General features: G+C 41.9%; 1 protein-coding gene across 1 annotated transcript in view; it reads left to right on the plus strand.

Moving 5' to 3' along the window:
• The window catches only part of SPAG1 (sperm associated antigen 1), a 52,430-nt gene that overhangs the window by 22,991 nt on the left and 7,656 nt on the right, over nucleotides 1–21,783 (plus strand). Inside the window, exons 13-16 of the mRNA XM_014550201.1 lie at nucleotides 4,051–4,203; nucleotides 11,289–11,455; nucleotides 14,888–15,020; nucleotides 17,776–17,902. Coding sequence (XP_014405687.1) covers nucleotides 4,051–4,203; nucleotides 11,289–11,455; nucleotides 14,888–15,020; nucleotides 17,776–17,902 — 580 coding nt within the window. The remainder of the gene's footprint in view (nucleotides 1–4,050; nucleotides 4,204–11,288; nucleotides 11,456–14,887; nucleotides 15,021–17,775; nucleotides 17,903–21,783) is intronic.

Here is a 21,783-nt window from a genome sequence, read left to right on the forward strand (position 1 = left end):
TGGGCATCTTCACGTCTGGAGGCTTGCACTGTCACTCTCTCGCCTGCAGGTGCTTGTGTCCTCCCGGGCTTTGGATTGCAAGCTCTGTGCGGTCAGGAGCCATGTCTTATACAGCCCTGCATCCCCCAAGCACAGTAGTCACCATGGTGCCCTGCCAGTTACATGCTGAACTAGAGGAAACACACTTTCATGAATAAAAAGTATGGTTTTCTTTTACCATTAAGTAGTAAGCCTTCCTCAGGAGCCTTTTGGAAAGAAGCTGTTATTAGTGAATCTAGAAAATAAGAAGTCATATGTCCTGGGTTGACCTTAACATGCCTGGATTACTCCTTTCGTCTGGTATAATTATTCATATCACCCCCTTTCGCTCTCAGAAGCCCCCGTTTGGACAGTAACTTAAGTGGACACCCTGATTATAAGGTGAACGATTCATTTTTTTTCACTGGTAGTATCAGTTTAATGCTATGGGTAAAAACTTGTTAGTATCTGTGTCTACATTTTTTTTTATCCTCACCTGAGGATATGTATATTGATTTTAGAGAGAGAGGAAGGGAGAGAAAGCAACATTGATGTGAGAGAAAAACATTGAACCTGTAATCTATGTATGTGTCCTGATTGGGAATCGAACCCTAAACTTTTTGATGTAAAGACAATGCTCCAACCAGCTGGGCCAGCTGGCCAGGGCTATGTCTACAGTTTAAAAAGAAGGTCTTTGCTGGTGTGGCTCAGTGGTTGACCATTGACCCAAGAGGTCCCAGGGCCGGTTCCCAGTTGGGCATATGCCCAGGTTGCGGGTTCCATCCCTGGTCATGGCGCGTATGGAAGGCAATTAATCAATGTTTCTCTCTTTTTCTCTCTCCCTTCCTCTCTCTAAGCATGTCCTCAGGTGAGGATTTTTTTTTTTTTAAAGGTCTTGGTGCTTGGATTTTTTGCCAATTTTACATTCAAATTTTAAATAAATAATATTTATATTCAGTCTGGCCTGACTTTAGACCTCATCCACTATTGTGCTAGTTCACATTAACTAATTGTTGTTACATTTTCAGGAATTTGTGAATTGGTCGAAGTCAAGTGGGTAGCTTGAAGTCTGCCATGGTGCAGTACTAATACCATGAAAATTGGCAAATGCCATAAACCTGGGCTTTTTTCCTCCAGGAGAGCCGGATGTTAAACATTTACCACTGCCCATAACTAACCAACAAGACCACGTGAATTTGCAGAACATCAGGCGCACTGCGATTTGCAGCCAAGAACCTGTGAGAGGGCTAAAATAATAATAATACTTTTCCTTCCACCGTCTAAGTTCTAGCTGGGCTCATAATCAAAGTAACAGAGGAATATTAATAGGAGAAAATCAAATTTTAATACATGTGCTTGGGGAATTCACATATGCATGAAAATGCCAAAGACACAGTGAGGTAAAATTTGGTATATATGTAATTTTTGACAAAGAAAGGAGGGGAACACACATGGCAGGTAAAGATTTGCTAGACAACCCAGAAACAATGAGATGGCGGGGGCCCCGATCTAGTAAACAGGCCCCTGCTTGAGGCCTTTCTGCCGACCATACTTCATTCAAATTAGGCCAAGGTGAGTATGGGCAAGATTTCTTTCCTGGAGCAGTTTTTTATATCTGAATCTCTTGGGCAGGAAAGAATCATTTCTAATTCTTTTGTTTCTTAATAGCCAGCTTTTTAAAAAATATGATTTTGTTGATTTGAGAGAGAGAGAGAGAGAGAGAGAGAGAAACATCAATAATGAGAGAGAATCATCAATTCAGCTGCCTCCTACATGCCCCCCACTGGGGATCAAGCTGAAACCTGGCCATGTGCCCTGACCAGGAATCAAACCGTGACCTCCTGGTTCATGGATAGACGCTCAACCACTGAGTGACACCGGCCAGGCTCCCCCCCCCCGAGGACATGCTTAGAGAGAGGAAGAAAGGGAGAAAGAGACACACACACATTGATCTATTGCCTTCAGCACGTGTCCTGAACGATTAAACCTGTAACCCAGGTATGTGCCCTGACCAGGAATCAAAGTGGCAACCTTTCACAGGACAGTGCTCAGTCAACTGAGCCACTCCGGCTGAGCTCAGAATCACAGGTTTTTGGGTGTCAAAAACTTTATTTCCCTTCAATCCTTTCCACTTAGGTGTCTGTTGCTAATGCATTACCCTTCAGACTTGTCTTAGGTATTCCCTACAGTGAGTGAAATCTAGGACTCTTTTCTTTAAAAACCCAGTACCTGTACAGACAAGGCTACTGTCAAACAGTGGACTCACGTTGTCCTTAAGTGAGATTGTTTAAGGTGGCAGGCATTTTCTTGTTAAAACTTGTGTTTCATTGTAGACCCAAGAGGAGGTGAAAGATGGGACTCCAGCCATGGTGTCCAGGGAGGCTAGAATGGAGGTTTGTCTGAAGGGACAGCCGGCCTGCTGGGGAAGGAGGTGGGTGGAGCTTAGGTAAGGTGTCCTTAAAACATTGTCTTCTGGGCCTAGGAATCCAGCTCTGTTGGTCAGTACTGACCTCCAGCATAAGGGGCATGGATGGTTTTACTCCAGAGCATTGGTTCTCAAACTCTTTTTGTTGTTGTTGTTGTTTTATATATTTTATTGATGTTTTACAGAGAGGAAGGGAGAGGGATAGAGAGTTCAGAAACATCGATGAGAGAGAAACATCGATCAGCTGCCTCCTGCACACCTCCTACTGGGGATGTGCCCACAACCAAGGTACATGCCCTTGACCGGAATTGAACGTGGGACCTTTCAGGGCATAGGCCGATGCTCTATCCCCTGAGCCAAACCGGTTAGGGCATGTTGTTGTTGTTGTTGTTGTTTTAACATATTTTTATTTCAGAAAGGAAGGGAGAGAAAGATAGAAGCATCAATAATGAGAGAGAATCATTGACTGGCTGCCTCCTGCACACCTCCTACTGGGGATCAAGCCCGCAATCTGGGCATGTGCCTTGACGGGGAATTGAACTGTGACCTCCTGGTTCATCGGTCCATTCTCAAACACTGAGTCACACCAGACGGGCAATACAATCTTGATTGTATGTTCTATTTCAGAATATAATGAACTACGTTAAGTAGTGAAGTAGTAGCTTTACACAGTTACTTCAAACAAAACCAATGAACATAATCTTGAAATACATCTCTAGTGATACTGAAAATACTTCATAGAGTAGTCCAAGATTAAAATTCACGGCTTAAAGAAGTCATTGTATGCCTGGCTGGTGCGGCTTGGTGGTTGAGCATCAACCTATGAACCGGAAGGTCAAGATTCAGTTCTGAGTCGGGGCACATGCCTGGTTTCGGGCTTGATCCCCAATGGGGGGCGTGCAGTAGATAGCCGGTCAATGATTCTCTCTCATCATTGATATGTTTCTAACTCTCCTTTTCCCTTCCTCTCTGAAATCAATAAAAATATATTAAAAAAGGAAGTCATTGTATGCCTCCTTGATGACCTCTGGTCTATTTTTGAGGCCCTTTAGAAGCAGGTGAATAATAAAAAACTGTATTAAGTTTTGGAAAGCTAATTTTCAAACAGCAATGCAAGTTTTGTGGTTCTGTGCTAAGGTGCCTTATTAAATACATAGGTGCAAATAAAAAGTTCCCTTTTAATCCTTCAACAACAATCTGTTGAAAGCCTGCTCTGTGCCTGGTGCCATGATGGGCTCTATTAGGGTGTAGGGGAGGGGGAGGGCGTGTTAGGGGTGAGGATATAGTGGGGTGAGGGCAGGGGAGGACGTAGAAAGAGGTGCAGAGGCGGGTGAGGCGCACTGCCTGCTGCCAGGGAGCTCAGTTTCAGAGGGGGAAGAGCAAATGAATGCCAACGGGCTTTGGTCCTGGTTTAAAAGAAAGGAAGTAACCACAGATTTGATTGCTCTGCTACTCAGGGTTTGCCTTTCTGGCATGTTGCCAGGTCCTGAAGATGAAATGCCAGGTAGGTGTGTATTTGAGTCCAGTGCTGCAGGGTACATTCAGTTAGTGTAAGTTAAAGAGTAACTTTCAGAACAAATGACATGTAATATTTTTGTCTTCTTTAGGGCTCTGGAACTTCATCCATTCTCCGTTAAACCTCTTCTTCGACGAGCAATGGCCTATGAAACTTTAGAGAAGTATCAGAAAGCTTATGTGGATTATAAAACGGTGTTGCAAATAGACTGCGGAATCCAGATAGCCAGTGACAGTATTAACAGGTAACGTGATCTGAGGGTTAGATGTTTTATGATGGAATGAGATTCTTTTTCTTTCCCTCCTTCAAGAATGGTGTCAAAGCGTACGAGTGTTCTCAGTGACTGACTTTACATGAATGATTGCTGCCTTTTCCTCCATCCAAACCAAATGGTTCTCTTTCCAACTTAATTTTTAAATATCCCATAATACATTGAGTTGTCCTCGAATACCTTGAAACTATTTTTTTTTTTTTGCAATTTAAAAAATTAATTTTAGAGAGAGGAAGAGAGAGAGCGAGAAACGACCGATGTGAGAGAGAGAAACATTGATAGGTTGTCTCCCACATGCACCTTGACCGACCTGGGGATTGAACCTGAAACCTGGGTATGTGTCCCGACTGGGAATTGAACCCACCACGTTTTGATGTATGGGATGATGCTCCAGCCAACTGATCCACACCAGCCAGGCCCTCTAATACCTTTATATTTGTTTCCTTTATATTTCTCCATTTATTACTATTCAGTGAATATTCTGTTTTTTTTTTTAGTTTTTTTAAATTATTAACAGAACTGTATTACAGATGTCTCCCCCATTTCCCCACTCCTTCCCCATCCTCCACTCAGCCCTTGCCGCACCCCTATTGTCTGTGTCCCTAGGCTATGGATATAAGTTCTTTGGTTAATCTCTTCTTGTCCCCGCCCCCCACCTTCCCTCTGACAGCTGTCAGTCTGTTCCATGCATCCATGCCTCTGAATCTGTTTTGTTTGTCAGTGTATTTTGTTCATTAGATTCCACATATAAATGAGGTAATTGATGTTATCTGACTTATAAATGAGATGATGTGATGTTGTCTGGCTTATTTTGCTTAGCATAATAATCTCCAGGTCCATCCATGTTGTCCAAAGGGTAAAAACTCTTTTTATAGCTGCATGGTATTTCATTGTGTAAATGTACCATAGCTTTTTCTTGTTTTGTTAACCCTCACCCGAGGATATTTTTTCCATTGATTTTCAGAGAGTGAAAGGGAGGGAGGAAGAAGGGAAGAGAGAGAAAGATTGCTGTGAAAGAGACACATTGATTGGTTGCCTCCTGCACTTGCCCCCGACCAGGTCAGGATTCGAACCTGCAACCCAGGTACCTGGAATCGAACCTATAACCCCTTGGTTTGTGGGCCAGTACTCTAACCATTGAACACACTGGCCTGGCCTGTACCACAGCTTTTTTATCCACTCATATACTGAGGGGCACTTGGGCTTTTTCCAGATCTTAGCTATTGTAAGTAATGCTTCTATGAACATAGGAGTGCATATATTCTTTCTGATTGGTGTTTCTAATTTCTTGGGGTATATTCCTATAAGTGGAATTGCTAGGTCAAAAGGCAGATCTATTTTTAATTTTTTGAGGGAACTCCATCCTGTTTTCCACAGTGGCTGTACCAGTCTGCATTCCCACCAGCAGTGCACAAGAGTTCCCTTTTCTCCACATCCTTACCAGCACTTGTTTGTTGATTTCTTAATGGTAGCCATTCTGGCAGGTGTGAGGTGATATTAATTTGCATTTTTTCTGATGACTGAGCATTTTTTCATATATCTCTCTTGGCCATCTGTTTGTCCTCTTTGGAGAAGTTTCTACTCAGGTCCTTTGCCAAGTTTTTTTTATTGGATTGTTTATCTTCCTTTTGTTGAGTTCTCTATATATTTTGGAAATTAAACCTTTATTAGATGTATCATTGGCAAATACGTTCTCCCATACAGTGGGCTCCCTTTTCATTTTGATGATGGTTTCTTTTGCTGTGCAAAAGCTTTTTAGTCTGATGTAGTCCCATTTGTTTATCTTTTTCTTTGTTTCTCCTGCCCTAGGAGACGGGTGAAAATTCTGCTACATGAGATGTCAGATTTTACTGCCTGTGTTTTCTTCTAGGATTCTTCCGGCTTCGTGACTTACATTTAAGTCTCTTATCTATTTTGAGTTTATTCTTGTGTATGTGTAACTCGGTGGTCTAGTTTCTTTCTTTTGGCATGTGCTTGTCCAGTTTTCCCAACACCACTTATTGAAGAGACTGTCTTTACTCCATTGTATGCTCTTGCCTCCATTGTCAAATATTAATTGACCGTAATGGCTTTGGTTGATTTCTGTGCTCTTTGTTCTGTTCCATGGATCTATTATGCCAGACTGTTTCGATTACAATAGGGATTGTGTTGAATCTATAGATTGCTTTGGGTAGTGTGGAATTATGTCTAATACATGAACATATTGTTTGTATCTTTCTTTATTTCTTTTTTCAATGTCTTATATTTTTCTGAATACAGGTCTTTTACCTCCTTGGTTAAGTTTATTCCTAGACATCTTACTTTTTTTTGTTGCAATGGTAAATGGGATTTTTTTTTTTAGTGTCTCTTTCTGAGAGTTCATTATTGGTGCATAAAAACGCCACCAAGCGCTAGCCGGTTGGGCTCAGTGGATAGAGCGTTTGCCTACGGACTGAAGGGTCCATAGATCAATTCCGGTCAAGGGCATGTACTTGCAGGCTGGATCCCTGGCCCTAGTCAGGGTGCGTGTGGGAGGCAATAGTCGATGTGTCTCTCTCACATTGATGTATGAGGAGGCCTTGAGCAAAATTGTAGAAAATGAGAATGGCACTTTGGATTAATTCATGTTTTAAATCATGCCTTACCTCCCCACATGGTCCCACTGTACTTTGGAGGAAACTGTTGGAAAGATCTGTATTCCTGGAGCTTGCACTCTGGTCACATGGACCCTGACAGCTTCCTGTCTGACTGGAGGAAAGGGATGGATATTGGTATTGGATCTAGACTGAACCTGGATCAGACCGTGGGCATTCACAGCCTCCTCCTTCCCCTCGAGCTTGTACCATCAGGAGTGTCCCCTGGGAGCTCTCCAAGCCGCTTGCCCTGCTGCAGAGCCACCTCGCTGCATGTCAGCTGCTGCCTCCTCGTACGTTCCTGACACCCTTTTTCTTTTTTTTTCTGGTTAACTCCATCTCATCCTTTAGGAGAGGATTGCTTCCTGGAGGAAATGGCTTTCCCTGATCTACTCATCTCTCTCCCCACACCATATGTGCACTTCAGGCTTCCTGCCTCAGTGCCCCCAGAACACCGTGCCTCTTATCACCCAGCTGCCATATTGTGTGCAAATGCTCTGTCCCTCTCTTCTTGTAAAATATGCTTTCTCTCATCCTTCTAGGAATTCCTTGAGGTCAGGACTTGTGTTTTATCCATCTTTGTAGTTTCAGGAACTTGCATGCTTTCTCCATCCTTCTAGGAATTCCTTGAGGTCAGGACTTGTGTTTTATCCATCTTTGTAGTTTCAGGAACTTGCACAGCAGATATCCTCAGGGAAAAGGTGTTGAGTGAATGCGTTCTCCAGCAGAGAGGGCATAGCTCACTCCGGTGCTGGGTGGGGCTCTCCCTGGGAGTCTCCAAAATCGTCAGGGGAAGTAGGAACTTCTCCCAGAGCCAGCGGTTCCTGTGGAACAAAGCAGGAAGGCACCTGCAGTCTCTGACAGAGAGGAGGGCCCTGCCGAAGAGCTGTTTTAGGAGTCGCACTTCATGGTGATAGGCTGAACCCTCTGAAGGGAGAGAGATGTCTGAGAGACCGAGTACTCACATTTCTGAGCCTTCCGCGTTATGTTTTCTAAAACAGTTGAAGTGTAAGTCACGTAACATAAAATTAACTATTTAAAAGTATGTAATTTAGTGACTTTTCTAGTATATTCACAGTGTTGTGCTATCTCTATCTAGTTTCCAGCATTTCATCACTCCAAAAGGAAACTCCTCATCTCATTCTCATTCCTCATTCTCCCTCCTCACATCCCCTGACAAACACTGATTTCCTTCCTGCCTCCGTGGATAGTTCATGTAAATGGAATCATAGGATATGAACCCTTCGTGTTTGGCTTCTTTCAAACATTAGGGAATGTTTTTAAGGTTCATCCATGGTGTAGCGTATATCTGTGCTTCCTTTTTTATGGCTGAATAATATTCCATTGCATAGATGTATTACATTTGTCTATCCATTCATCCATCAATGGACATTTGGGTTGTTCCCACCTTTTCGCTATTGTGAAAAGTGCTGCTATGAATATTGAAGTACAAGTTTCTGTTTGCATACTTGTTTTTAGTTCCTTTTGTTGTACACCTAAGAGTCGAATTGCTGGGTGATATGGTAATTCTGTTTAATTTTTTGAGGATTGCATTATACTTTTTATATGTGTGCAAGAAGGTTCTTTTATACAAACTAACTTTTAAGACTCATTTTTTTTAATTGAGTGGTTCTTGCTGGTATATTTATATATAAAATGAGGAGGCTTTGTCTGGTATCGCCATATATGCTTTTCTGTAAAATAGCCAGTTTAAAATTTTCACCATTCTTTTTCATGAATCCCATATTTATGCTTGCGTTTCCATCTAAGCAACAGCAGTTTTTTATTTACTGAAACATTTGTGCGTATTTTGTTCCTGTCTCCCATTAATCACATTCCTTTCTTCCTCTCCAGGAATCTTATATGTAAAATTCCCTGCATATACTTATTTACTCCCTGGCAACACATCATCTCTTTTCCGCTGCTTCTTCCTTCCTCCCTGCTGGTAATACAAGTTTTGCTTGAAAATTCTTATTTTCTAAAGCTTCTTTTTTCTTTTGCAGTTGTAGGTGGTTACCGTTATACATTATTTTTCAAATTTATTTTTTACACCAAAATATATGATATTTGGTTATCATAACCAAAGAGCAAATATTGAAGTTTCAGTTTAAAAAACTGGGAAATTATGTGTACGCTATTTGTCTCTATAAATATAAAAATTTTTCACACAAAAAGTACTACCGAGTTAACTAACTGGAATGCAGTCTACTAATTACCAGCCAACCCTCAGTCTTGAGGAGCACCCTTTTAAAACCAGATTCATTCCAAAGACATAATTCTGTTTTGTTTTTAAATAAAAGTGTGATATTTTATATGTTAAAAATGATGAAAGTGATAATCGGGGATGTTAATCTGAATTTTATGATGGCTATTAGGAAATGTCATTAATACAAGGACCCTCATAGACTCCAGTATCCTATTCTTTATTATTTATGCATATGAAAACAAAAAAAGTGAGTTATTTTAGAGATGAAAACAATATAAGGTAAGAGTATTTTAACTGCAGGTAAATATTTTAAGAAAAAGCAATATTCCACATGACGGTTTTAGCCCAGACGTTATTTATTTATTTATTTTTTATTGATTGGTTTGAGAGAGAGAGAGAGAGAGGAAGGGAGAGGGATAGACAGATAGAAACATCCGTGAGAGAGAGAGACATGGATCAGCTACTGCCTCCTGCGTTATTTATTTATTTTTTATTGATTGCTTTGAGAGAGAGAGGGAGAGGAAGGGAGAGGGATAGACAGATAGAAACATCCGTGAGAGAGAGACATGGATCAGCTACTGCCTCCTGCACATCCCCTACTGAGTTTGCAACCCCGGGCCTGTGCCTTGACTGGGAATTGGACCAGGCTCCCCTTTGTTCATAGGTTGACACCCACACCAGCCGGGCCGTTGGTTGATTCTTGTATGTGCCCTGACTAGGGATCGAACCCGTAATCTTGGAATGACTCTCTGAGTATCCCACCAGGGCAGCCCAGTCTGTACCCCCATCTTTACAGTCTGGGCATAGAAGTTCCCTAGTGCTTCTGAGCATTCTCAGGAATAATACATTATCCATTTAGTAGTCATATTACTTGTTATGTGGGACATTTCTTCTAGGCCTCCTCAATTTTGTTTTTATATTTTACCTTTTTAAAAATTAAAATGTTATTGCATGCATATTTTTAAACAAATTACATGCCGAAACCGGTTTGGCTCAGTGGATAGAGCGTTGGCCTGTGGACTGAAAGGTCCTTCGATTCTGGTCAAGGGCATGTACCTGGGTTGCGGGCACATCCCCAGTAGGAGATGTGCAGGAGGCAGCTGATTGATGTCTCTCTCTCATCTCCTCAATTTTGTTTTTATATTTCACCTTTTTAAAAATTAAAATGTTATTGCATGTATATTTTTAAACAAATTACAGATGTCTTAATTTTTATCTTTTGATACAAAAAGAATCTAAAGTTACATAATTTGGGGGCCCTAGCCTGGTTTGGCTTAGTGTATATAGAGCATCGGCCTGAGGACTGAAGGTTCCTGGGTTCGATTCTGGTCAAGGGTACATACCTGGGTTGCAGGCTCCTCCCTGGCCCAGGCCCTGGTCCGGGCTCGTGCAGGAGGCAACCAATTGATTTATTTCCATAACTTGGTTGCAGGCTCCTCCCTGGCCTGGGCCTTGGTCAGGGCTCGTGCAGGAGGCAACCAATTGATTTATTTCTCTCACATCGATATTTCTCTCTGTCTTTTCCTCTCTCTTCCACTTTCTCTAAAAATCAATGGAAAATATCCTCGGGTGAGGATTTAAAAAAAAAAGTAAAATAAAATTACATAGTTTTTGGCAACTTTAAAAAGTCCTTTTGGAGAGTTTATGTGGACAGGGAAGTACACAAATGCATAGCATTTGTAAATCTTACCTGTTTGCTTTGTTTTTGTTAATCCTCACCCTAGGATATTTTTTCCATTGCTTTTCAGAAAGAGTGGAGGGGAGGGAGAGAGGAGAGGAGAGAGAGAGAAACACCGATTTGAGAGAGGCACATTGACTGGTTGCCTCCCGCACGCGCCCTAACCTGGGGCGGGGAGTGAACCCACAACACAGGTATGTGCTCCTGACCGGGACTTTGTTTTGTTTTTGTTACTCCTCACCCTAGGATATTTTTTCCATTGCTTTTCAGAAAGAGTGGAGGGGAGGGAGAGAGGAGAGGAGAGAGAGAGAAACACCGATTTGAGAGAGGCACATTGACTGGTTGCCTCCCGCACGCGCCCTAACCTGGGGCGGGGAGTGAACCCACAACACAGGTATGTGCTCCTGACCGGGAATCGAACCCATGACTCCTTGGTGCATGGGCCGATACTCCAACCACTGAGCAGCACTGGCCAGGGTGCAAATCTTAACTCTTGATATGACCTTTGGTAATATAAAAAGCAAATTGCATGATCAATAGCGAAAACTCATGTTCTCTTTAGAATAACAAGAATTTTAATGGATCTGGATGGACCACGCTGGCGGGAGAAGCTGCCGCCCATACCTTCTGTGCCCACTTCTGCGCAGCTGCGAGTGTGGCGGCCTCCGGCAGAGACGCCCCCAGACCAAGTGGGAGATTCCTACAGCCATCACCAACCGGGCAGCACAGGTAGGGGAAGTCTGTACTCATTTCTTTCAAGGGTTGAGCCCTGTACATTTCACAGTAGAGCAGTAGAATAAGAGCATAAATATAGGCGTCAGACCTGGGATTAAGGCCCTGTGTACCCTCTTTCTAACTACAGAGTCTTAAGAACTTGCTTCACATCTCCAGGGTCCTACTGTATATGATAGGGATTAACATGAGCAACTGCCTCATGGAGTTGCTCCTAGGAGTAAATGGAGCTATGCATGTAAAATGCTTAGCACATGCTGACTGTGAGATCACAGTAGCCTCAATAAAGATAGCATTGTATTAACAGTAAGAAGGAAAAGAGTTAAGTCGCGTGTAGTTCTCTGTGACACCATTAAGACTGATGCGTTTGAGATAAAAAGCACCCTACTACGTAAGTAGGCAGCAGATACTTCTGCCTTATGTCACAGTTGTGAACGTGTCTGCATTGCCGTAGTATCTACCTCATTGCTTTGTGCAGTGGTTAATAAATGGGACTGCCCTCTTGCTTTCTGCTTTAAAGCTGGTTGAGGCCTCATTTCTCCTGCCTGCTGAGGACCTCCTGTGTGTTCCCTGGATGAGCTTCATCTTGCAGAAACCCCGAATGAAGGGTCCTGGGTTAACCTAAAATCTAAAATATACCTTGTTCCCTGGATGAGCTTCATCTTGCAGAAACCCCGAAGTTCCAGAGCCGTGGTGTCCCAGTGGCTAGTGTTAGACCTTCATCTCTCATTGCCTTGGAAGAAGATGCAGGGACCGTCTGCCAAGGCTTTTAGATGACTTAGCAGTCCCCGGGAAATCACAGAGATCTCTGCTTTTCTAGAGTCCGTTATAATGGGGCCTGGCTCAAAGCATTTGCTCAATGAAGGGTGGCTATAATGTACAAAGTACATATGCTAACCATACTGTAGATATGTCATAGCAAATCATCAGGACACGTATAGTCAGCTCTTTCTGTTCCTGGTGTACTGATTGCTAGTGAAAATGGACACCAAGGCTTACAAACCTTGTTGGAAGAAAAGCTGGAGGAAAGGTTTTTAATTTTTAGCAAACTGAGGGGGGAAAATACTGTGTTATTTTGTTTTAGAGCTTATATATACCAGCATTCATGGGGAGTGTCATTTGACCCCTTTGAAACTTGAAACATTAGAAATATTCTGTTATTTGAAATAAGAGAATGAAAAATTATGATTTTATGCCATTTGTACAGAGGGACAAATAAGATTATCATTTACATTCAAGTTTATGCTATAAATTCAATATACCTATCAAGATTTTTAGATCACAGAATTTAAAGGTATATTTTAGATTTTAGGTTAAGGATTTTTTATTTATATGAAGTTATTCATAGGGTAAAGTTACTACATAGATTTAAAACTTAAAATTTTGACAGTTTATGTGTGTTAGAAAACTTTGGTTGTAAGTAACAGAAAATCATAAGGAATGGTTTTGGCTCAAGTAACTAAAAGGGCCCAGGTGGGCTCTCAAATCATGCACAGCTCCTCAGAGTTCAGGCTCTGGCCGGAAACAATGGAACCACAGCAGTTTTAGGCTTCATGTCTGTACATATCAATGTCCAAAGGGAGAGAAACACCATTGCTTTTGGTGGCATTAATTTAAGAATGAGGAAATATGTTGCCCCAAAGTCATAGCTTTTTTATGCTGTTGTTCTATTGGCTCAAATTCTGTTGCTACCTTTTTAAAAAAAATGTTTTTATTGATCTTTAGAGAGAGGGGAAGTGAGAGGGATAGAGAGATAGAAACATCCATGGGATAGAAACATCATCAATAGGCTGCCTCCTGCACGCCCCCTACTGGGGATAGACCCCACAACCTGGGCATGTACCCTGACCAGGAATTGAACCAGCAACCTCTTGGTTCAACCGCTGAGTCACACCAGCCGGGCACTGTTGCTACTTATTCTAATGGGTCATGTGCTCATTCCTGAGCTGGTCTCTGATGAAGAAATGCTATGCGCTGGTTGGCTTAGGCCTGTATTCCTGATCAGTAGGGTCAGTTTCTCCTGAACACAGGGGCTGAACAGAAGGTGGTAGCTGCAAGGGACCCTCAGACTGTGATCACTGCAAGACAGTAGCTAATGATAATAGTTGGGACACCGATCGCAGATAACAAAACCCAACTCTTAATAGCTTGAAGCCAAAAAAAAAAAGAAACCAAAAACAAACAAACAAAAACAAACCAGGTTGTTTTGGGCTCTTACAGTGGAGAAGTCCACAGGTGGGTAGCTGCAGGGAAGGCTGGATTTAGGCCCCATTCTCCTTCAGCTCTATCTTGGCCTTTCTCTTGCTCTGTTGGCCCCATTCTCAGATAGATTCTTCCTTTGTCTCATAGGATGGCAACATTGCTCCTCCTTTCACCCTCATTCCCCGGGAAAGAGCAAGAATTACCTTATCAGATGCTGCCACAAAATTCATAGTGCAGCTCATTGACTCTCATAGGCCCAGCCCTGACTAATTAAATTGTTTTGGCCAAGGGAATATAATGTGTTGATCAAAAAAACCCCAAAGTTTACCCCAAAAGGTAGGGCTAGGGTAGGGGTTGCTTTAACCCCTAGAGTGCCGGGGAGCGCGATCGCGCTCCTCCTGTCTTTCGCCAAAAGTGCCGGGAGCGCTATCAAAGCTTCGAAATGGCGTCCAGTTCTAAGTCTGCTTTTGTTAGTGATGATGATATTGCTAAATGTGTCAATGTAGTAAAGGTTTCCTTAAGTTTTTGAATATGTACCGTCATTTACTTGCGATTCATAATTTTTTTCCTAAACTGCTGTGAAATCAGCAAAAATGCCCTGGCAATTTTAGCATAGTTCCTAGGATATTGGTTGGCACTCAAAGGGTTAAGCCACAGGCGTAAAGACTGGAGGAGGTGTGACTCTCCCAATAACTTTAGGGTACTGGACAAATGTCTACTTCATGCTTCAGTGGGTTGGTTTGTTTGTCCATTTTTCACGAAATAGTGATTTAATGAAACACTAGATTTTTATTTTTATTTTTATTTTGGAAAGCACATTGGTTAGAGCTGGGCTCAGTGAAAGAAGAAAGGGCTGAGGATAGTGGAAGCCACAGGAGAGCCTAAGCGGGGCTGCCTTAGCTCACAGGGAAGTCAGAGAAAAGAGCAACACTAGGTATTCCTGTCTCTAGCAGGGAAAAGGGATGCCAATGTGGATAAAGATGATAGAAGTACTTGTATTTTACATGTTTTCTAATTTGAAAAAAGTGTCATAATTGTATAATCACTTCCACTTACAGCCAATTTATCTTTCTAATTTGTATACAGTTTTGTTCCATTTAGACTCTAGCTCCGCACGGTATGGGGCAAGTTGATTTGCAATAGGAGATTTCCTTACAGCTGCACTTGAGATTTTGTAGAGGTGCTTCTATAAACATTTCCTCTGTTTTTATTTTTTGTGTTCCATAGATGACAAAATGTTTAAAACCCTTAAAGAAGAAGGAAATCAATACGTCAAGGACAAAAACTATAAAGACGCAATTAGTAAATACAGTGAATGCTTACAGATTAACAATAAGGAATGCGCCATTTATACAAACAGGCAAGTCCTTTGTAACTTTATGTATTTCTTATGTTAATATTTTTTATTTAAAAATATAGACAGATTAATTGTCCAAGTTTTTTTCCATGGTTCTGATAATTTATGTAGCAAATTGTCTAAGAGTTGGGGGGGCGGGCATAGGATTTCTGGAGAGATTGCAGACATGCAGTGTGGTGGGCTGGGAGGTCCGGTGTGGCCTGTGTTATGCATAGGCTGGCGTTCCGGCGTGGACGGGTGCTCTGACCCTTCCGGGCAGTGGCCTCGCTGCAGCTACAGGCCTGAGTGTTGTCCTCCTTGGTGGGAGTAGGACAACACTCGAATTAGTGTCATAAGTGCCCTTCTTCTCTTGAAGTGCTAAGGGGAGGGGTCAGCCTCTTTAGTGTGTGGTAGGAATGGGCAGATTGTTCTAGAATGCTGCTCAGGTGCCATCTTCACCACATTGTGGTATAAGGTAGTTACCTAGTCCTAGACCAGTGATGGCGAACCTATGACACGCGTGTCAGAGGTGACACGCAAACTCATTTTTTTGGTTGATTTTTCTTGTTAAATGGCATTTAAATATATAAAATAAATAGCAAAAATATAAGTCTTTGTTTTACTGTGGTTGCAAATATAAAAAAATTTCTATATGTGACACGGCACCAGAGTTAAGTTAGGGTTTTTCAAAATGCTGACACGCCGAGCTCAAAAGGTTCGCCATCACTGTCCTAGACTATGGTGATCTGGGGAATTTTAGAGAGTAGGTGGAATCTGGGGTGACAAGGAAAAATAAGGCATAGTTCCTAAAGAACGGGGACTCTTAGTGTGAGCTTTCTGGCTATTTCAGATTAATTCTTTTAACTGAACTTCTCACGGCTTTGTTTTTGTATCTTTTCCTCTGTTGGTAACCTTTTTGCCAAAAATTTGTCACTGACTGCACCAGGTGTTTTTCTACCCTTCTGCTCAGCCTCAGTGTTAGGGCTGCTCAGTGTCCCGGGACAGCCCCCTCTCCGTTTGGCGGCAGTGCCGACGGCTCAGTTGCCTGCCTCTCCTCTCCTCCCTCGGGCATTCTTGGGGTTCTAAAGGTGTAGACCCCTTTTTCATCCTCTATGCTCTCTGGCCATTTCATTCTCTCCGCAGTCCATTTAACCACCTTCCAGTTATGGCCTCTAACTCTGTCCCTGAGTTTCGGACCTGAGCGCTCCCTCCCCTTCTGCGCTCCTGATGGGTTATCCCCCTGACTAATGCCTCCCTTTTGACCCACCGTTTCTGCCTTTTGTCTGCAACACCCTTCACGTGTGCCTGCAGTCTTGTTCCCTCCTTTCTGGTCCTCCAAGTGGCAGCCAGAGGGCTCTTTCTAAACATGGTGAACACGTCAGCCCCTATTTAAAAACCCATTAAGTTCGGGATAAAGCTCAGCTTCCCTGGCACAATTTGCAAGGCCCCTTGTGATCTGGCCTGCCTGCCCTCCCAGTCTCATCCCTACACTACGGCCATCTGGCACTTTTCTTACCCCGTTAGGAACATGGGATATGATCCAGATACTGCCCTGTGCGGAGTGGCTCAGTTAGTTGAGTATCATTCCATGCACCAAAGGGCCACTGGTTCAAATCCTGGTCAGGGCACATATCCAGGTGTCGGGTTCGATCCCTGGTCTGTTGGCATATGGGAGGCTATCAATCGATGTTTCTCTTTCACCTCAATCTTTCTCTCTCTCCCTCTCCCTCTACTCTCTAAAAATAAATAAATAATAATAATAAAAATGCACATGCTGGCCCTTGACCTCCACTCTCCTCTCCCTACATCTTAACTCTCACCCCAGTGCCTTTGCTTTGGATAATTGTCACTTCAGACTCCGGGCTTCAGTTTAAATGTCTCTTCTCCTGGGAAGTCTTTTCTGGCTGCTCTTACCCTCTCCTTGCCCCCCCCCCCCAGATCTGATGAGACTCTCAGCTGTGTCCTCCCAGAGCACCCTTTACAGATTTTATTGTGTTTGCTTTTATTTTTAAAAATATGTTTTTATTGATTTGAGAGAGAGAGAGAGAGAGGAAGGGAGAGGGAAAGAGAGAAACATCAATAAGAGAGAATTACTGATGGGCTGCCTCCTGCACACCCCCTACCAGGGATGGAGCCTGCAACCCAGGCATGTGCCCTGGCCAGGAATCAAACCGGCAACCTCCTAGTGCATGGGATGCTCAACCAATGGAGCCACACCAGCCGAGCATGCTTGCTTGTTTTATTTATTTATTTATTTATTTATTTATTTACTTACTTATTTATTTATTTATTTATTCATTCATTCATTCATCCATCCATCCATTTATTTATTTATTATTTTAAATATATTTTTATTGACTTCAGAGAGGACGGTCGATGAGAGAGAAACATTGATCAGCTGCCTCCTGCACACTCCCTACTGGGGATGTGCCTGCAATCACAGTACATGCCCTTGACCGGAATCGAACCTGGGACCCTTCAGCCCGCAGGCTGATGCTCTATCCATTGAGCTAAACCAGTTAGAGCTGTTTGCTTGTTTTAATTGTCTCTTCCTTGAGGGCCGGGGCTGTATTTTGTTTGCAGTTATATTCACAGTGTCATAATTACATGTGTTGCAAGAAAATGCCATGATTGTACTTCAGTGTTAGGTTTTAATTGAGAAACAGCTGTGGTATATAGATACAGACTTAATGAGCTATTTTCTGATTTTTCTTAGCAGTCAAATTTATAGGTATATTGTCTTTCCCTTTCATAATACCGAGTTCCCTTGTTACACCAGAGCTCTCTGTTACTTGAAGCTGTGCCAGTTTGAAGAGGCAAAGCAGGACTGTGATCAGGCGCTTCGGATAGATGACGGGAACGTGAAAGCGTGCTACAGACGAGCTCTTGCTCATAAAGGACTCAAGGTGAGGACCTCTTCATTTCAATACATAAAGTTCAGCTCCGAACAAATCAGGTGGTTTTCATGAACATCAGTCTCGGGATCTAGGAACGGTAGTGAGATTATCCTGGGATTTGATCCTAGTTCTGTACGAACCAGCCCTGAAACCTTGGGCTAGGCCTCAGCTTTCTCCGGATTATAATGTGGAGCTAGATAATTTCTAAGGCTTCTTCCAGCTCAAAAATGATGATTTATTTCCTGATTTTCTAAGGAGTGTTGTTAGTTATGAAAAGCCTACTTAAAGGACAGGAATGTTTTTTTTACTGACTTACTCCAGGCCACCAGCAATGCCATTGCATTTCTCCAGCAAAGGACTGGGGTTGTCTGGGGTGGGAGGAAGGCGTCAGAAGGGAAGATGGTAGAGACATATCAGAAATTGGGAAACTCATGTTGAGTTGGGTCTTAACTGACTGGCGGTCAGTATGGGACTAGCGAGTGGGCATTCTTTAAGAGAATCACACTTTCAAAGAAAGTATTGTATAATTATGCTTTGGGGTTTATTTTTGTTTTGGTCTTTAAATATTTTTGTTGCTTTTGATTTGAGAAAGAGAGAGAAACACTGACTGTGCTTTTCCACTCATTTATGCGTTCATGGGTTGCTTCCTGCATGTGTCCCGATGCGGGATTGAACCTGCAACCGTGGTGTACTGGGATGATGCTCTAACCAGCTGAGTTACCCGCCAGGGCTGCTTTTGTTTATGCTGGTTCTTCTGCATGGAAAACGTGAATGAATGTTCATGTTTGTCTAAAATAACATCACAAGGGAAAATGAGACCATACAGAACAAAATGAAATGGCGCTTTTTTTTTTTTTTAATACTAACCCTGGCCTATTATGCTTTCTGCTGGTCATCTTTTTATTTTATTTATTATTATTTTTTTTTTATTTTTAATCATCACCTGAGGATATTTTTCCATTGATTTTTAGGGAGAGGGGAAGAGAGCGAGAGCGGGAAAGATGGAGAGAAAATATCAATGTGAGAGAAACACATCGATTGGTTACCTCCTGCACAAGCCTTGACCAGGGCCCGAGCTGGAGAGGAGCCTGCAACTGAGATATGTGCCCCTGACCGAATCTTTCTGCTGGTCATCTTTTTATTTTATTTATTATTATTTTTTTTTTATTTTTAATCCTCACCTGAGGATATTTTTCATATCTGCCAATTTATTTCTCAGGAGAAAGAATGGGTATGATTAGAAAGAGAAACACATCGATTGGTTACCTCCTGCACAAGCCTTGACCAGGGCCCGAGCTGGAGAGGAGCCTGCAACTGAGATATGTGCCCCTGACCGAATCAAACCCGGGACCTTTCATTCTGCAGGCTGACACACTATCCACTGAGCTAAACCGGCGAGGGCTGAAATGGCATTTTTAATAGTCATTTTGATTAAGGTCTAATCCAGTGAAATTCACACATTGTAAATGTGCAGATCTTGGATTTCTTTCTCAGCAATTTTTTTTTAAATTGACATAGTAGTTTCATGTGCACAACATAATGGTATGTATATATAGCAAAATGATCACCATACTATCCATCACCACACAGTTATAAATTTTTTTCTTGTGATAAGAACTTTTAAGATCTATTCTCTTAGCACTGTCAGATATATACTACAGTGTTATTAACTACATTCACCATACTGTACATTACACCCTCATGAATTATTGATTTTATAATTCGAAGTTTGTACCTTTTGACCACCTTCACCCATAGTGCTTATTCTCCACCCCTCACCTCACCTCTAGCAACCACCAATCTGTTCTGTGTATGAGTTCGGGTTTTTGTTGTTGTTGTTGTTGTTTGTTTGTTTAGATTCCACATAGTAGTGAGGTCATATGGTAATTGTCTTTCTCTGTATGACTTATTTCACTTGGCATAATGCCCTCAAGGTCCATGTTGTTGCAGATGTCAGGATTGCCTTCTTTTTTATGGCTGAATAATATTCCACTGTGTATATACACACCACATTTTCTTTATCCATTCTTCCATCGATGGGCACTTAGGTTGTTTCCAGTTGTTGGCTATCGTAAATAACGCTGCCGTGAACATGGCGGTGGGATATCTTTTTGAATTAGTGATTCTGTTTCCTTTGGATATAGACCCACAAGTAGTATTTTTAATTCTGAGGAAACTTCGTATTGCACCAGTTCACATTCCATCAACAGTGCCCAAGGGCTCCATTTTCTCCACATCCTTGTCAACACTTGTTATTTTTGTCGTTTTTATAATGGCCATTCTGACAAGCATGAGATGTTATCATTGTGGTTTTGGTTTGCATTTCCCTGATAATTAGTGATGTTGAGCATCTTTTTTCTTTTCTTTTCTTTTTGTTAATCCTCACTTGAGGATATTTTTCCATTGATTTTTAGAGAAAGTGGAAAGGAAGGGAAGAGACAGAGAGAGAAACATTGATGTGAGAGAGACACATCGATTGCTTGCCTCCTGCAAATGCCCCCAACCAGGACTGGGGATCGAGGTACATGCCCTTGACCAGAATTGAACCCAGGACCCTTCATTCTGAGGGCCGATGCTCTATCCACTGAGCCAAAAGGGCTAGAGTGAGCATCTTTTCATGTACCTCTTGATCATCTGTATGTCTTTGGGAAAGTTGTCTATGCAAGTTCCTCTGCCCATTTTTTTATCGGATTGTTTGTTATTTTGCTATTGAGTTGTATGAGTTTTTTATACTAGTACATTTTGGATATTAATCCCTCATCAGATAGATGATTTGCAAATATTTTCTCCCACTCAGTAGGTTGTCTTTTTATTAATGGTTTTCTTTGCTGTGCAGAAGCTTTTGAGTTTAATGTAGTTCCACTTGTTTATTTTTGCTTTTCTTGCCTTTGGTTCTAGTGTCAGATCCAAAAAATCATCACCAAGACCAAAGTCAAGAAGCTTACTGCCTATGTTTTATTCTGGTGTTATGGTCCCAAGTCTTACATTCAAGTCTTTTTTTTAAAAAAAATATTTTATTGATTTTTTACAGAGAGGAAGGGAGAGGGAGAGGAACAGAGAGTTAGAAACATCGATGAGAGAGAAACATCGATTCAGCTGCCTCCTGCACACTCCCCACGGGGGATGTGCCCTCAACCAAGGTACATGCCCTTGACCAGAATCGAACCCGGGACCCTTCAGTCCACAGACCGACGCTCTATCCACTGAGCCAAACCAATCAGGGCAACATTCAAGTTTTTAATCCATTTTGAATTGACTTTGAGGTATGGTGTAAGAAAGTGGTCCAGTTTCATTTTTTTGCATGTGGTGTCTAGTTTTCCCAGCACCATTTATTGAAGAGACTTTCCTTTCACCAAAGATAGTTCTTGGCTTCTTTGTTATAAGTTAATTGACCATAAATGTAATAGGTTTATTTCTAGGCTCTGTTCTTTTTCATTAATCTATATCTGTGTATTTATGCTAGTATTGTACTGGTTTGATCGCTGTAGCTCTGTAATATAGTTTGAAATCAGCAAGTGTGATGCCTCCAGCTTTGTTCTGCTTTTTCAAGATTGCTTTGGCTATTTGAGATGTTCTGTGGTTCCATACAAATTTTAGGATTTTCCTATTTCTGTGAAAAATGACTTTGGAGTTTTGATAGGGATTGCGTTGAATCTGTAGAATGCTTTGGGTAGTATGGACATTTTAACGATATTAATTCTTCCCACCCATGAGTCCAGAATATCTTTCTATCAGTATCTTAAGCGTTTTCGGAATACAGGGCTTTCATCTCCTTCATTAAATTCATTCCTAGGTATTTTATTCTTTTTGATGCAATTGTAAATGGGACTGTTTTTCTTAATTTGGCTATTGACCTGAATAATATATGTTCCCATGTAGCCACTGCCTCA

The sequence above is a fragment of the Myotis brandtii genome, unplaced genomic scaffold, assembly GCF_000412655.1.
Source record: "Myotis brandtii unplaced genomic scaffold, ASM41265v1 scaffold59, whole genome shotgun sequence".
Classification (NCBI taxonomy): domain Eukaryota; kingdom Metazoa; phylum Chordata; class Mammalia; order Chiroptera; family Vespertilionidae; genus Myotis; species Myotis brandtii.